Raw genomic sequence first — 16,697 nt, 5'->3', positions numbered from 1 at the left:
CAACCATCTGTTGAATTATTTTCACTTGAGCATTATATTTCTGGTCTTGTAATTGTGTGATACATCCGAAACCCCTTTTCACAAATATTGTGATATACCTTTTAAAAAAATACAATAATGATACAAATCATGCTGTTTGGATTGGACAATTATATATTATCAACCAAAAACATGATTTTCTTGTTACTGCATGATGTTCTCCCTATTTTAAAAATGTTTGTGTTTGGACAAAATGTCTCCACAAAGACAGCAATATCCAAAATCCTTGACCTTGCGGGGACATTTTTTGGTCCCCATGGGGAAAACAGCTTATAAATCATACTAAGTGTTTTTTTTGGAAATGTAAAACTGCAGGAAGTGTTCTGTGATTGGTAGGTTTAGGGGTAGGGTTAGTGTAGGGGGATAGAAGATACAGATTGTACAATATAAAAAAGTCCCCATGAAACATGAAAACACAACGTGTGTGTGCGTGTGTTTGGCAATTGTATGTGATGTTGCTTTTTTCATAGGGAGAAAATCATGCGGTTCATTATTAACTACTAATAGTTATATGAAAATATAAGTTTATTATTAACTTAAATCTAACATTTGGTCCTAAACTAGCTGGCCACTAGTGGCTTAATCCAGGCAAAATCTGCAGTCCTGTGATTTTTAACCCTGTTATTGTTTTTTTTATTCACTTGTCTATTGCTAGAAAATAGTGAAATCACACAAATCGAGATTTTAAACTGTATTCAGACATGGCCCAACTTTAAACAGAGTTGAAAATCCCATATAAAATGAATGGAAAATAAAATATCTCACACAATTTTTAGTTAGACCTCCTTTAGAAACACATCCTCTTACTGACTATTTTTGTGGGAAGTGTCCAATAATCAGTGGGCCTTATTCATGAAGCACAAGCATGATGAATTTCTGTGTAGCAAATTGTCACATTTCAATCAATGGGACGGTTTATGTAGAAATGGACTGTTTTACAAGAATGTCTGTGTTTTACATAGACAAATTGTTCTGCTTGTGTTGGATGAATAATATCCAATATTTCCAGTTGATATTTTCCAGTTGATATATTTTAAAAAATTCATTAGCATTCATTAGCATTTCGCAATTTCTGTGTGGTGGGACCTGTCTCTGGGAGGCTATTTGTGAAGACATGCTCCTCTAGAGTGAATGGCATTAGTTTTATTGAGATTGATAGCTGTATGTGTATGTGTATGCTTTTTCTCCTCTGGACAGGTGGATGCTGTCATGCCATTTGGGTGCCTTGCTCTGCGAGATGGGCGGACATACAACAGCCTGTCAGACATCACTGACAAATACGAGATTGGACAGGTCCTCAAGGCGTGAGTGTGCATAGATCTGCCATTATAGCCTTAAGAAAGCCATTCCATCAATTACAGACACGTGGTCTCATTAAACATGAATTTTTCCCCATACATAGGTATTTATCTCAAAAGTGTAGTTATTTATATAGACCATTCAAAACCATAAAGGGTATTTATTGCAGCATAAAATTCAGCATTCAGTATAATTTCTCTCTGCAGGAAAGAATTTTGCGAGCTGTGCCTGGTGAAGGAACGACAGACGGACAAGGTCTATGTGTGCAAGAAATTCCTCAAGAAAGATGGCAAGAAAGTGCGGAAGGCAGCCAAGAACGAGATCATGATCTTGAAAATGTACATGGTGACTCAAAACATCAACAGATGATGTAGGGTTTTGTGAGAGTGCTGATCTGAAAGGACAAAGAGAAAATTTAAAGGGATATTTCACCCAGAAATCAAAATTTTGCCATTGTGTCATTCCAAAAATCTAATTCATCTTTTACCTGTAGAGCACAAAAGTAAAAATATAGCTGTATGTTTTCATTTTGGGGCGAACTACTCCTTTAAGGATAGTGGGGTGGAGAGAAAGATGGAGAGGCTGAATGTATTACTTGTGGCGTGATTATTTCTGTCCTTTCTCACTCTTTACTCTTATTTAACGTAAGATGAAGAAACTATTCAGCTTTTTGCTGTCATGTGTTTATTCCAGGGTGAAACACCCAAACATCTTGCAGCTGATTGATGCTTTCGAGACCAGGAAAGAGTTCTTCATCATACAAGAACTGTGAGTCTGACCTCACATTTGCCGTGATCAGTCACGATCTCTTCACGGTGCCTTTCAGTAGGCCAAGGACACCATCTCTCTACACCAGAAAATGCACTTCTTCTGTCTCCGCTCCTCATGCAAATATCCACATCTAGCCAGAACTAAAACTCTATTAAAACCCTGTCATTTGATTGTGCATGAATGACTTTGACAAGCTATTACAACTATTAAGATTACAGTAATGAGTGACTAATAGAAAATACAGTTTTTCGACATTTTGTCATTTACCATTTCCATTTTGACCTTAAAGATCATATAGAATGATATTATATTTAGCTTGCAGGATTCCGGTTGCAAATGTGGCATTTTGGTGGCAGTGATTAGATGTACAAGATGTCAGAAGTAGAATTTAATAGGTTAGATTATATTATTGAAATCACAACAATTTGAACAGTTTGAGAACATATTTGGAATTTCACATTTGCGCATCACTTATGTATTAGCAAAATGTTCCAATCCAGATTGAAATGTTTCATTTTCACTTTGATTTAAAATGTAGATTTTTTTATAACATGTGAAAACTGAACACTTTTTTTTTTGGATTTAGCAATTTTGGACTGGTCTTTATGTAATGGTTCACCAAAATCTTTCCAATATAATGATATTTCCTATGTTTTAAAATTCTCAAATTGTTTTATGTTTGGTGACTAACCACAAGAGTACACAAGGCTCTGGATTAATCCTGAATGTCCTGAAATAATCCTATAAAGTAGTTGCCAAAAGTGATGTCCGGAAGGGATATTTGTTTTTAATGACCCTACAAGTTTGAATAAACCATCAAAATATGAGGAAAATATTTTATATCTTTTAAATATGAGGGAAGAACAAAGCACTAAACTTGGTTAAGGCTTTTATCTGACAAAATTATTTGGCAAATAAAGGCAAACTACAGCTAAAGGTTTTATTTTACAATGCAAACAAGAAAAAAAGAAAAGATGTGTAATAGACATTCATTCATCCAAACATTCATGACGTCTAGGCTAAAAAAAGGTCAAATTTGGTGAAATCAGTGAAAATTAATGAATGAAATGAAACCCAACACCTTGTGATCACTGTTGACTTTGCTTACATGATGGAATATTGTACATCTCGCAGGCAAAAATGACATGTAACCAAATTCAAGGTTATTTGGCTAGAAGTGTTACTCATAGCCGGACTATATCGGGTCTATAGTGAACCGAAACAGGGAAATTGCTTGCTGGAAATGCTCACAGGCATACATTGACTATAACATAGTTATTAATATTTCATTGGTTCTCTCTTGTTTTTGCATTTGTTCACAATTTCTTTGTATGACAGCTTGGCCAGAAATTTCGTCTGCACATTTTGGCTATGTTTCATTGCAAGATCACAAATATATATATATATATATAGTTCTTTCTGTATCAGATTTACATTTGCAGTACCTTGTTTCCAGCTGTCAGTCCATCTCTCACCTCAAGGTCCCAGTTAGTCAAATACCCTTGAGCATTGGCCCAATTGCATAATCCATCCCTTACCAAACTTACTACTGATTAAATACAGTTTAAATAAGAAGTAACTTCACACACATATCCAGATCTCCCTTCTTTTATCTTATTTTTGACTGTGTGTTCATCACAGGGCCACAGGTGGAGATGTGTTTGATTGGATCTTAGACCAGGGAAACTACACAGAGAGAGATGCCGCCAATGTGATCCGTCAGGTTTTAGAAGCAGTGGCGTACCTTCACTCCCTCAACATCGTCCACAGGAACTTAAAGGTTGGTATGCAATCATAATATGATCATTTTTATTTATGGAAAGTATATATATATATATATATATATACGTGTTAGTGCATGTGTGTGCTGGGGATGTTTTATCTGTGGAGTATTAAATGATAATGAGTTATATTAATCAAACGCCTAGTCCTTTTTGACTCATAACAATGTACAACTGTAATATCGCAGGTGCTCCCTGTGGGAAATATGAAAGGAATAAACAATATTGCCACCTCCTGTGTTTCTAATGCTTCAAACTAAAGTCATTAAGGTTATGATGCTGTTTGTTATGAGACAACATGTGTTTATAGTGCCCTCTAGTGCACGGCAGATACACGCTGTGCAGGATATTAGCATCAGACATTCTCTATTATGTGTTATGCATCTCATTTGCTCAAAGCTCAGACTTGTCAGTAATGCATAATTCTGTGTTGCCTCCTGGGTGTTTTTAGCTTTGATGCATTTCCTTTTAATGCTTGTGCTTGAAATATCACAGACTGAGATTCATATATTATACCGAGTAGGTCATCTGTGGGTTTTCAGATTTATCTTTTAAGGACAGAACTCATTCTTCACATTGCGAGTGGGTGAAGGACGTGTCCTGCCTGGTCTCTACTGGCCAGAAGCAAGACGAATATCCACATTATTTGGACACAGCGACCTCTTATTCAGTCATACTTTGGCCTGATGCCATGTCTTTCCTCCTATCAGTACTTATATATTAAAGTATTGATTTTTTTTACCCTCTGCCTTTTCTGTCATTTCAGCTGGAGAACTTGATGTACTATAGAGAGAGTAATCACAACAAAGTCGTGTTACGGGATTTCTACCTGTCCAGGTTTGAGAACGGCTCAATCACTGAACCTTGTGGGACACCTGAATACCTGGGTATTTATTACTCACATGATCTGTATTTTTCTTTAACTTTGAGTATGCAGTAACCTTCACATTTGTTTCTCATATTTCCTGTCAGCCCCTGAAGTGGTGGCGCGTCATCGCTATGGAAGACCAGTCGATTGTTGGGCGGTGGGGGTCATTATGTACATACTGTGAGTTGGTGATTCAATTGGTTTGTCAGGGATTCTTTATTTTCTTTGTGGTTTTTTTTAACAGGGGTCTGGGGCAGAGGAAAAAAAAATTTGTATTCAGTTTTTCAATTTCAATTTATTTGTATAGTGCTTTTTACAGTATACGTTGTTCCAAAAGTTTATTAGGCTATGTACGGTTGTGGCCAAAAGTGATGTCAGGAGGGGATTTTGTTTTTAATGACCCTACACATTAAATTAATCCATACAAATCTGAGGAAAATATTTAAAAAAAAAATTTTTTTTAGATATATTTTAAATATGAGGGGAGAACAAAGAGAACTGCCTTTATATTTTATGGTCATATTTAGGAAGAAGAATATTTAGGGGGTTCTTTGGCACCAAAACATTTGAAAACCCTTGTTTTAAACCACTAACCTTTCATAGACAAGGCTCAAACCTTGTCCCAGACTAAAATGCATGTTTGAGCTGTTTTAACTGAAAGCAACTTGCACTGACATCTAAAAATATGTCAGTGCCGTTGTTTTGTCTCGGGATGCACACCAGTAATGTTTTTTTTCTAAGGCACGTTTATAAAAGCTGCTTAAATTTTCTAATTAAACTAAGGCCTAATCCTGGCTTAATCTAAGACCTGTCTGTGAACCAGGCCTATGTAAATTTACAGCACTTTTATACCTAGATACATACTCATGATATTTATGAAGAAATCTGATTTGTAGGTTGTCTGGAAACCCTCCCTTCTATGATGAAACTGAGGAGGAGAACACCGACATGCACAACCGGATCATCTTCTGCCGCATTGTTGGTGGAGAATTTGAATTTGATTCCCCGTACTGGGATGACATTTCCCCTGCTGGTACTAAGATCAGGAACTGAGAAGCTCCTGATCCAAACGAGTAATAATTAAAATGTTTTTATAATTGTATTTTATTTTTGATGCTTTACCCCTCAGTCTCTTTCTTTCATGTCATGCAGCAAAAGAGCTGGTCTGCAGACTTATGGATGTTGACCAAATGCTGAGAATTACTGCACAAGCTGCACTTTCGCATGGATGGTAAGTCAATATACAAACAAGTTGATTTCTTTCAGAGACAATACCTTCACTCATTTTTTATTTATTTTGCTAGGATCGCTGGAAATGGGGCTTCGGAAAAGAACCTGAAGGAAGGAGTCTGTGCTCAATTTGAGAAAAACTTTGCAAAGGCAAAGTGGAGGGTAAGATCAATTTCATTTCACACACACAACAGTCATGTGCATTTGCCAAATGCAACGAATAATTGCATTACTCACTTTTCTAGCAAACAGCACAATAAATATTAGGATAATGGATAAGGAAAGTAACTGTAAAGATTATCATCATGGCAAATTAAGCTGTTGTTTAATAAAGGTTCTGATGGTTATTATATTAATGTTTGCTTTTTCCTTGCATGTGATACCCAGGAGTTGAAGGTACTGTTGATATTCGCGGGGCAGCCTAGAGGCAGAGATTCTTTTCTCTGTATAACAATCTTTGACTTGGGCACTCATATTTCTTCTAGCACCATATCTAGTGTACGTCTCATAGCCTGGCCTGATTCTTCAAGCGACAATCATTCAGGAAATATGTAGTTCAAGTCGGATTGTTGGAAAGACTCTCGCTGTACTTAAGCCTCCCTGTATCTGCACACCAGTAACTAACAAATTTATCACTGCCCAGCTGGTCCCATGTGCATTCAGTCATATGCCGTCTGGCTTTTACTCACAGTGTCCTTAATATTCCAGTTTGAATTCCAGTTAGTCCTTCATTCACAGACAAATCTCCAGATTGACTATTCATCGTAGTGTCACATGTATGTGTATGAAAATTTGTCCCTGTGTTTGTGTGTGCCAGAAAGGACCACAGTGGTTCTAATGAAAAGAGAGAGAGAGAAGGCAAAGTGGTTTGTCCTCAAATTACTTACCGTGGCCCTGATTCATTTATTCACGTCATGCTTTTGCCAATAACACATGCATATCAAATTGGGGATCATCCTGTATGTGTGCTAGGGATGGGCATGAGCAGTAGAGCACTTGAAAGTGACAGCAATTATCGAGAATGACAATATTTGCGGTACTTTACTTTTTTTAAAATATATAAATAGCCTAAAAATAGGGATGCATGCACTGATATAAAACTTCTGGCTCAATACTGATCTGATAATAATTATGTATTTGCTGATAACAGATAAATGGCCGACGTTAAAATGCTGTACTATTTTGTCTAAATAAATGTAAAATAAAACACTTTCACAATTTTCAATGCTACAAATACATTTTAGGCATCACAAAATGATATATACAGCATGAAAAAATTATTTAAAAGTGTTATTAAATTGAAGATTAACTTTAAATGAGCTTTAGATGACGGCAAAGGTTATCTAAATATAAAAATAGGGAAAATGAGCATGTATAGTTAAATATCCAACTTCTCTAATACCGGCCAATAATTAATAAGCTACCATTATATATTGTGCATCCCTTCTTAAAACATTTCACTCAGATCAACTGCCAGTAACATCTATAATTTTTTGGTTCTTGCGTTCTCACATTCGAAAACAGCTAGAACTAAATATATCAGAACAGGTTTTTGAATTAAACTATTACAGTAACTCTTAAAAAAGAGTTAAATTTCGATACGCTGAAAAAACCAAGACGCCTCCCTCTGACACAACAAAATGACTAAAACGCCCATCTCTAATGTGTATGTCTCTTGAAAGCAAGAGGGAAAACTGATACCCCAGATTTCCACACTGTTAACTATGCATTTCACCTCCATAGCAAAGAAGACCTTACATTACTTTATAATTCACTGGGTACTAAGTTGTTTTTCATTTCACTTACAGAAAGCGATTCGTGTCACCACATTCATGCAGCGCCTCCGAGCCTCCGAAGTTGGAACGTCTGATGGTGCTGTAGAAGGCCAGGGCAAAGGGGTCAAAACTGATGGATTAGATGGTAAGGGGATACAAACAGACTCATGTGGCGTTTCTACTGTGAACATGTCCCATGAGGTGTCCGTCGAAAGCCGACCCGTGAAGAATCAAGAAGAGGACAAAGCAGGACACAAAAAAGTAGAAGAGAAAGAAGCAGAGACCCTTGCCCAATCAAACAGCTCTTTAAAAGTACAAGCAGAGGAGCCGAACAAGAAAGAGACTAACGAAAGCACTTCTGAAATGGAGGACAAATCATCAACAGGAGCGAGCCAGAAAGAAGCACCCATCCAGCCGATCAAGACCTCAGACAGACGAGAGAGCAACATCCCCACAGAGCCAGAAGCCACAACTGTTGGCAATGTTGAGAAGAAATCACCTCTCCCTGATACTCCAAATCGGCGCAAGATGGCCGCCAATCTCTCAATGGATCATGGCTCATGTTCAGATGCCAAAACCGGTACCTCATCAGCGGAAAAGGAAACATCTCTTCAGTCAGAAGACAAGAAAGACACAGTCCATGATATGTCCGCAAGCAGCTGGTGTCAAACACAGCTCCCAGAAGCAGTTGCAGAGAAGCCAGCAGAAGTTGGGGCGACTTGCGAGGTCAACCCCAAGAGCAGAGAGTTGAAGAAAGGACGACCGGACAAGGGGAGCCAATCGGTGAAAAACATCCAGAGTACGTATGCGGGATTGGGATCTTCAAGTCTCGGCCGTGATAAATCAGTATTTGCGCAGGAGCTGGAGGACATAGTCCATGGTGCATCAGGTTACGCAAGCCCATACTGTCCAACCTACTCTGTCGGACAGTACAGTGGTCTAGATACAGGAAGTGGAGCCAGCGCAGACTGGCAAATGGATTGTGTAATCGAACAAATTGAGAAGCAAATGGCTGCCGTGCTAGAGAAGATCGAGGGGGACATGCCTTCTTTGCTGGAGCAGATCAGCGATCATCCTGAGACCCTTCCGAGAGCAAAGAGCGCCAGCTCGTCCCCTTCACCCCGACCTCGCTCGTACCATCATTCAACGCCACCACCCCTTCCCACCACACCTCGCCCAGCAATGCCTTCTCTACCACACCTGACCATCCCGCCTCCCTCGTACCCGCCACCTTCCCCACCCAGTCAAGTCCAAGGTCACAGCCATCCAACTACTGACGAGGGAAACAGCGATGGCCAGAAGTCTACAAAGCGGTCTGGCCAATCGCCAAGGGGAAGTGTGTCAGGAAAAGGCTTGTAAAAAGGCTAAGAGGATGTGAACGCTCAAGAATAAAGTAGGTGCACCATACAACAATAAAATCTTAGGGATATGGATTATGGATGCACGCGTACAGCATACCTTTTGGGGCTGTACAATAATATTTGGGGTTTAAACGAAAAGAGCCTTGTTATTGATTGTATGTGGCGGATAAGAAGCTTTTTTTAACGTGTAAAGAGGAAAGTAACTGAGCATTTTGTATTATTAGAGGAAACAGTTAAGGTTATCCCACTTGTAAATGGTTCTACTCTACACTACCAGATCATAGCAAACACTTATATGTTTCCTAAATAACAGTTTCATAATTGTAATGTAGAATCTGTGGAGAGTTTGGATACAAAAGTTTATATAACTTGAAAAAACCCCACCTTTAATGAAACCTGTTCCCTTAAAACAAGTTGGCATCCTACTCTGTTTTGGAGAACCGCTGTGCATTTGCTCTTCACCAGGTACTGACTTTGGAGGGTGTTATGATTTTTGTCACTTCATCCATCTTGGATTTTTGCTCTGAGATAGTGAAGTTGAAGCAGTGCATCTGTGTACTCTCATCAATCATTTACCTTCTGTAATATTTCCAATAAGAGTAGTTCATTTATCATCCTTATTGTGTATTCTCACATTTTACAGTAGTTTCTATAAGTCTCTGCCAAACATGACAGTCTTTCATTGTTTGAGAATAATAATGCTCAGAGTGCGATAATTGATCATAACTTTGAGTCTACTTAACAACTATATTCTCTTTCCCGGCTTTTTTTGTTTGTGTTGTTTTTTTCTCTTGTATGTGTCCATATACATGTTTGTTTAATTCTCATTCTCTCACTCTCTTTTCTCAGTTTATGATGCATACTAGTATATCTTTACAATGTATAATACTTTTGCTAATATATCCTAAAGTAAGCTCTAATGTCTATATGTAAAGTCCTTGCAAATGTTTGTGAATTGTAACTGTGGCTTCCACCTTTCCAAATATTATATAGTTTTTGGTGATGTGAATATTCTTCCAAGTTATTTTTTGCACTCTACACAAATATTTCAATAAAATTCAGATCAAACCATCTTGTTTTATAGGCTTTTCTTTTGGCTTGACTTTTTATTGAAATAAAATGACAGTTACAACTAGCCTTATAGTAAATATTACAATTCCGAACTGATATTGCATTATGCTAAAGTTGCTTAAAAAACTTTGTGAAAGGGCTAACATAGACACTTGCCATCTATCAAGTTTGTTACAAGTATAGATGTTGCTAGTTCAGCAACGATATTCTAGGTATAAACTTAAGTATTTGGTGATATTCAATTCAACTTTATTTCCAGACTCAGGGTCCATTAGAGAAGAAGAAACAGACAGTAACAGACAGTATGAAAAAAAAGAAAAATATGTTGTTTGGATTTAAATAGGCAAATGCAAATGCTCAAATTGTGAAAGAATGGTTGGGAGAGAGCATGAAGAATTATTTTCACACATGAATTGGCACCTCTCTGAGTCCAGTCCTTAAATTCATTGTAAAGTCGACTCAAGCACTCTGAAAGTCTTTGGGATGTGCTGGACTCTTGAATTGTCAGTACAAGATCTTGACCAAAAATGGATGCACCTCTTAATGGAAATAAATGTTGCGATGTTATTTCCATCAAGAGGTGCGTCAATTTTTTGATGCAGCACATCCCAAAGACTTTCAATGAATTTAAGGTCTGGACTCAGAGGTGCCAATTCATGTGTGAAAATGATTCTTCATTCTCCCTCTCAACCATTCTTTCACAGTTTAAGCCTGATGAATTTTGACATTGTCATCCTGGAATATGGCCATTAAGTGTCTTCCTACATGGTTAAATGAAAAGTTATACACTCCAGCAGTTAGGGTTAGAAGAACTGTTGCCAAACATATAAAAAAACATAATCACTGCAATAATGATCCTATTTAAATCCAAACAATTTTTATTTTGGCCGGGCAGCATGCAATACCATACAAAACGTTTAAAAAAGACAATTATACCAGTATTTTCTCCTCGGTGACTGGTATTGCACCACATTATTCTTAGGGTTTGGCAACAGCATAATAGCATTCTGTGAATCATCCAGCTGACAAATAAATTTATACATCAAATTTCTCATTAAAGCCAGAAAAGATTTTACTCTCGCCTTACGAAATAGATCACTGGCACTGCTGCACCTGAGTGCAGCCTTTTTTTCAACAGAATCCTCAGTCATTGTAGGCCACCTGAAGATTACATAGGTTCATTTTTTAAACTTAAGTACAATACGCTCTAAAAAGATTTATGTTAACCTGATCCAAACACAAACAATTTTCTCACCAACATATTTGCTTGAGCATATAACATACAACGCTGCCTATACATGTCTTCATCATCACACATTTCATCATTAAAGACATACCCCAAATAGCATACATAAGGTGATTGGTTAGGATATTACCAAGCATACATCCAATCCTACAGTCACTTAATTGTTCCGACAATCCATTCATACAGACATTAAAAAGGGCTGGCGAAAATAGAGCCGACATAGTGCTCTGCAGAGCAGATGAGCAGCAACCACGACTCCCGGACCTGCCTTTATACGTAAAAGCCAGGTAATGATTGTGGTTACCCTAGACCTCAGCACTGTTTGTCACCACTGTGAAATTAAACCACTATTTAAACATCTCAATACAGCCAGCCTTACTCCATTAAGCTTAACGAGTGAGCTAGTCTCAACCAAAATGAATACAAATGCAAGATATGAATTGCCCTTGTGAGTTCTTTTTATGTGGTTATAACATTATACTCTAGCAATATCACACGAGCGAGAGTGCTATTTTCTCGAATATCAGCGTAATTGCAAAGTGTGATATTAATTTTATACAACAGTTCAATAAAACAATAAAGCTGATTATAGGATTTAGACACGTTGTCAATTTTGACTGTTTTTGCTCTATTTGGCAAACGGAAATAGTTCCAAACAAAGCAGAAAAAGTGCATCTCCCAGCAACACACTGTGGCGTTTCGTTATTGAATGATTCGCTGTTTTTTTTAACTAATTGGTTGAGTCAATGATTCAATGACCCATTTATAAAGGTTGAATGAATGTTTCTATGATTCACTTATTATGACTTGCTGCCACCTACTGGCGGTTATAGTTTCACAATAGTAGCTATCATCTAATTTTTCCCATTTCATATTTCTATATCCAAAATGTTACATTTAGAACATTCATCTCATAACATATTATGGGAAAACCGATAATCTTTTGAAATAAGTGGCATTACCCAGAGATGTAATTATGTGTACATGTGAATTGTAATGAAATTGATCATGGAAGAGCTTTTGGTGCTATGTATAAAAGATATTGTGGGAGTGTTAAAGGCTAAGAGACTGGATCAGAAAATGTTTACCAATGCTAGGCATAAATATGCACTTCATTAAAGATTCACAATTGATGTGAGCAGACTCAATGACAGAACATCGGCTTTGTAATAGCAAATGATTTCTGGGAGAGTGTAAGAGCACTAAATAGGAGCAATGTGATCTTACCGTGCTCTATAGAGGGTGTTTCTGGAGCAGGGAATATAGTTGAACTGTGGAGGCAACATTATTCTGCCTTCTTTAACTGTGTAATTAACGCTCCTTATAAAGTGAAAATGGTCTCTTGTACTAACATGGAGTATAAAAACTAATGAAGTTTATCAAGCAATAATTCAGCACACAAGCTGGTGGCTTAGATCAAATTACTGCACCAAAAATTTGCGAGCCCTAGGGTTGCGGTTCTCCATGTCATTTACTTTACTGGCTTGATGATACATGGGCTGTTGCCAGAGTCTATGATGTCGGTGGCCTTGTGGCCTGTTATCAAGGATAAAGCTGGAAAGGCGGGAAGTTTTGATAACTATATAGACCCATTGCAGGGCCATGCACAGACATTTTGAGAGGCAGGTGCTCAAGAGAAAAAAGGGCACCCCGAAATTTAACTATAAAAAGTAAAGTTATATTGTTGATCATCTTTTAATTAATTTACACTATTTAACACTTCACATTATAGGGCTGTTATACCAATAAAATTAAATCAGTATCACCACTATCTTTACCATTTATTAAAATCCATCTAAACTGCAATTACAATTGCAGATATAATGTTAGGACATCCTCTTCTGTTTTTTATTTTTTATTTTACCAAGCCAGCCCTCTTAAACTCACATCTCAGGCAGTCTTTCAATATCAATAATTATTCAAAATGGTACATGATCAGATGTAGATGCCTCATAAAGAATTCTGATTGATTGTAGAGTAGAATGAGCCTCACTAATACAGTAGTAAAGCCACGAGGCTGTGTGCCAGGCTTCACTTATACTGTAAGTATAGCTATCCAAGAGCAATTGACCATAAAATATCTTGATATAACAAATTAAAAGTGTTTTGTTTTCACTTTTCACTAGTAGCCCACCTGACAGTCCCTAATTCACCTTTGTCTTAGCATTTTGTCACTTTCTCGATCTCCTCTTGTAGTGATGTAGTGAACAACACAAGCCTACAATACATTTGACTTATACTGAACTTTTTACTACAATACAATGTCTTCTTACCTCAGGAATTCCTATTATACTTAGAACATTGTTCAGCAGGTTTCCAAAATGTTACATTATTTACCTTTGTGTTTACGTACTCTATGCCTGTGATTTGTTTGCACAATCTATTGTCTGTATTGTCAATGTCCTGCAATCCGATCCTCCTCAATGTCTAGAAAACCCTGCTTTGAAAATGACAAATGGGCAATTGACATGAATTGTGTTGACACGGAGTGTGGTGTGACATGCTACAGTCCATTTTAAGGCTGGAATACACTACACGATTTTTGCAGATTCCATGGAAAATCGCGTGGTATATCATGGTCCTAGACTCCGATTTTTTAGCTTCAGATTTTGATTCCATCCAGTCGGAGGATATCAAACATGTTTAATATTTTGAGCCGATTTTAGAACACGTGTGAGGCCCGCCCGGGGGTGGGGGTGTATTAACGGGGTATAGGGTAGAGTGGGGTGATTTGTGCCAGGGGGGAAGTAGTTCCACCCATTGTTTCTGGAAAAGAAACCATGGAAGAAATTGGTCATGTGACCACATAATTTTGAAAAGCCATCAATTTTACTCATCCTCTAAAGAAGGGAGACACGTGGTATGAGAGGTTAGCACATTTTAGCTCAAAAACTGTTTTTTTCCTTTCAAAGTAAAATTTCTCTGATCAAGGTTTTTTGATTGTAGCGTCTGAACAATTATAGACAAGTTTGAAAACATTTCACACATGTTTTAGTGCTTTAGCAGGCTACACAATGAGTCTATACAGTTAACATAATGTTAGCTCTTTACTGCTGGATCATGCTAGTTTTTACAAACTTGTGGGTCTGGGGTGATTTGTGCCAAAGGGTCTGGGTTAAGTTGTGCCAAAGTTGAAAGAAGTCTGTGGATGGAAAGCCCATCTTTACATTGAAAGAAAACGATGAAGGAGTTTTCTGAAACGATTTATTTCAGATCCAAAGTTATTGTTCTCAGGGATGCACCACATCCTGAAATATATGTTCATTCTTAAGTTGAAGACATTACTATCCCTAGAGGTGATGTGCTCAAGAAACTACCCATATCCCAAAAACTTGGTGGTACAGCCAGAAGAGAGCAGAAGTTTATATTCCCCTGCAACATTGACAAGTGTAGTAGTAAGGCCAGATCAAGACCACCTAAATCTACACACCCACAGGGGATAATCTGGAGAAGTGAGGAGATGGGCATGCCTCAGTGTTTGACTCACCTGCCATTTGTTTAATTTAGCTAACACTGATTTCAGTTTTGTTAATAAAGATACATTTTATTCTGTTTTTAAGAGGCCTAAGTCACAATAGGATGTTTAGAAATGAGCCTTACTTTATTCTTATATGTTACATATTTGACAGGCAGCTTTCTATGTATGCCAACAGGCATTTATTGCCAAAGCCTTTTTGCCTGAAATGATTCACAATTATCATATATTGTGTTTTTAAGTGTTTTGTGTTTTCCCAAAAACTACAAAATATGACTTATTCCAACAGTTTAATAGGGTGACAATATCTAAATAAACCTTAAATTAGTCATTTTGTATTGAATTTGTCTTGCTTTCATATATCATTACAGTTCATAACATTAAAATGTTCTCGTTTACTTCAGAAATCACTGGCACAATTTACCCCAACATATTCTCCCCAAAGGCACAACTTACCCCTCACCAGAGGCAAGTTGTGCCACGAGACCACTTTTTTTTCCCCAAAAGCTATATTTCTGAAACGATTTATTTCAGATCCAAAGTTATTGTTCTCAGGGATGCACCACATCCTGAAATATATGTTCATTCTTAAATTGAAGACATTACTGTCATGGCCTCACTTTAAAGTTACTTTGAGTAAAAACTGGCACAACTCACCCCACTCTCCCCTACTGTTGCTATAGTGACAATCAATTTGTTGTTTATGTGGATATATATATTATATATATATATATAATATATATTGTTTGCAATTACAGAGGTCAAACGTTTCCTGTAGTTTTTCACCAGGTTTGCACACACTGCAGGAGGGATTTTGGCCCACTCCTCCACACAGATCTTCTCTAGATCAGTCAGGTTTCTGGCCTGTCGCTGAGAAACACGGATGTTTGAGTTCCCTCCAAAGATTCTCTATTGGGTTTAGGTCTGGAGACTGGCTAGGCCACGCCAGAACCTTGATATGCTTCTTACAGAGCCACTCCTTGGTTATCCTGGCTGTGTGCTTCGGGTCATTGTCATGTTGGAAGACCCAGCCTCGACCCATCTTCAATGCTCTAACTGAAGGAAGGAGGTTGTTCCCCAAAATCTCGCAATACATGGCCCCGGTCATCCTCTCCTTAATACAGAGCAGTCGCCCTGTCCAATGTGCAGAAAAACACCCCAAAGCATGATGCTATACCACCCCCATGCTTCACAGTAGGGATGGTGTTCTTGGGATGGTACTCATCATTCTTCTTCCTCCAAAAACGTTTAGTGGAATTATGACCAAAAAGTTCTATTTTGGTCTCATCTGACCACATGACTTTCTCCCATGACTCCTCTGGATCATCAAAATGGTCATTGGCAAACTTAAGACGGGCCTGGACATGTGCTGGTTTAAGCAGGGGAACCTTCCGTGCCATGCATGATTTCAAACCATGACGTCTTAGTGTATTACCAACAGTAACCTTGGAAACGGTGGTCCCAGCTCTTTTCAGGTCATTGACTAGCTCCTCCCGTGTTGTTCTGGGCTGATTTCTCACCTTTCTTAGGATCATTGAGACCCCACGAGGTGAGATCTTGCATGGAGCCCCTGTCCGAGGGAGATTGACAGTCATGTTTAGCTTCTTCCATTTTCTAATGATTGCTCCAACAGTGGAGCTTTTTTCACCAAGCTGCTTGGCAATTTCCCCATAGCCCTTTCCAGCCTTGTGGATGTGTACAATTTTGTCTCTAGTGTCTTTGGACAGCTCTTTGGTCTTGGCCATGTTAGTAGTTGGATTCTTACTGATTGTATGGGGTGG

At 38.0% G+C, this 16,697-nt stretch overlaps 1 protein-coding gene across 3 annotated transcripts in view; it reads left to right on the top strand.

Annotated features, from left to right (window-relative positions):
- Positions 1 to 10,194, top strand: part of camkvl (CaM kinase-like vesicle-associated, like) — a 46,877-nt gene extending 36,683 nt beyond the window's left edge. For all 3 annotated transcript variants that reach the window (XM_079802178.1, XM_079802179.1, XM_079802177.1), the window contains 10 exons: positions 1,237 to 1,343; positions 1,545 to 1,676; positions 2,032 to 2,106; positions 3,751 to 3,889; positions 4,657 to 4,777; positions 4,863 to 4,938; positions 5,655 to 5,791; positions 5,911 to 5,989; positions 6,063 to 6,150; positions 7,797 to 10,194. In XM_079802178.1, the coding sequence (XP_079658304.1) occupies positions 1,249 to 1,343; positions 1,545 to 1,676; positions 2,032 to 2,106; positions 3,751 to 3,889; positions 4,657 to 4,777; positions 4,863 to 4,938; positions 5,655 to 5,791; positions 5,911 to 5,989; positions 6,063 to 6,150; positions 7,797 to 9,122 (2,268 nt within the window). In that variant the 5' untranslated portion in view covers positions 1,237 to 1,248 and the 3' untranslated portion in view covers positions 9,123 to 10,194. The remainder of the gene's footprint in view (positions 1 to 1,236; positions 1,344 to 1,544; positions 1,677 to 2,031; positions 2,107 to 3,750; positions 3,890 to 4,656; positions 4,778 to 4,862; positions 4,939 to 5,654; positions 5,792 to 5,910; positions 5,990 to 6,062; positions 6,151 to 7,796) is intronic.
- Positions 10,195 to 16,697: the final 6,503 nt, after the last annotated feature.

The sequence above is a fragment of the Gobio gobio genome, assembly GCF_949357685.1.
Source record: "Gobio gobio genome assembly, chromosome: 21".
NCBI lineage: Eukaryota > Metazoa > Chordata > Actinopteri > Cypriniformes > Gobionidae > Gobio > Gobio gobio.
Note: the sequence above shows the minus strand (reverse complement) of the source record. Positions and strands in the feature narration are given on the sequence as shown.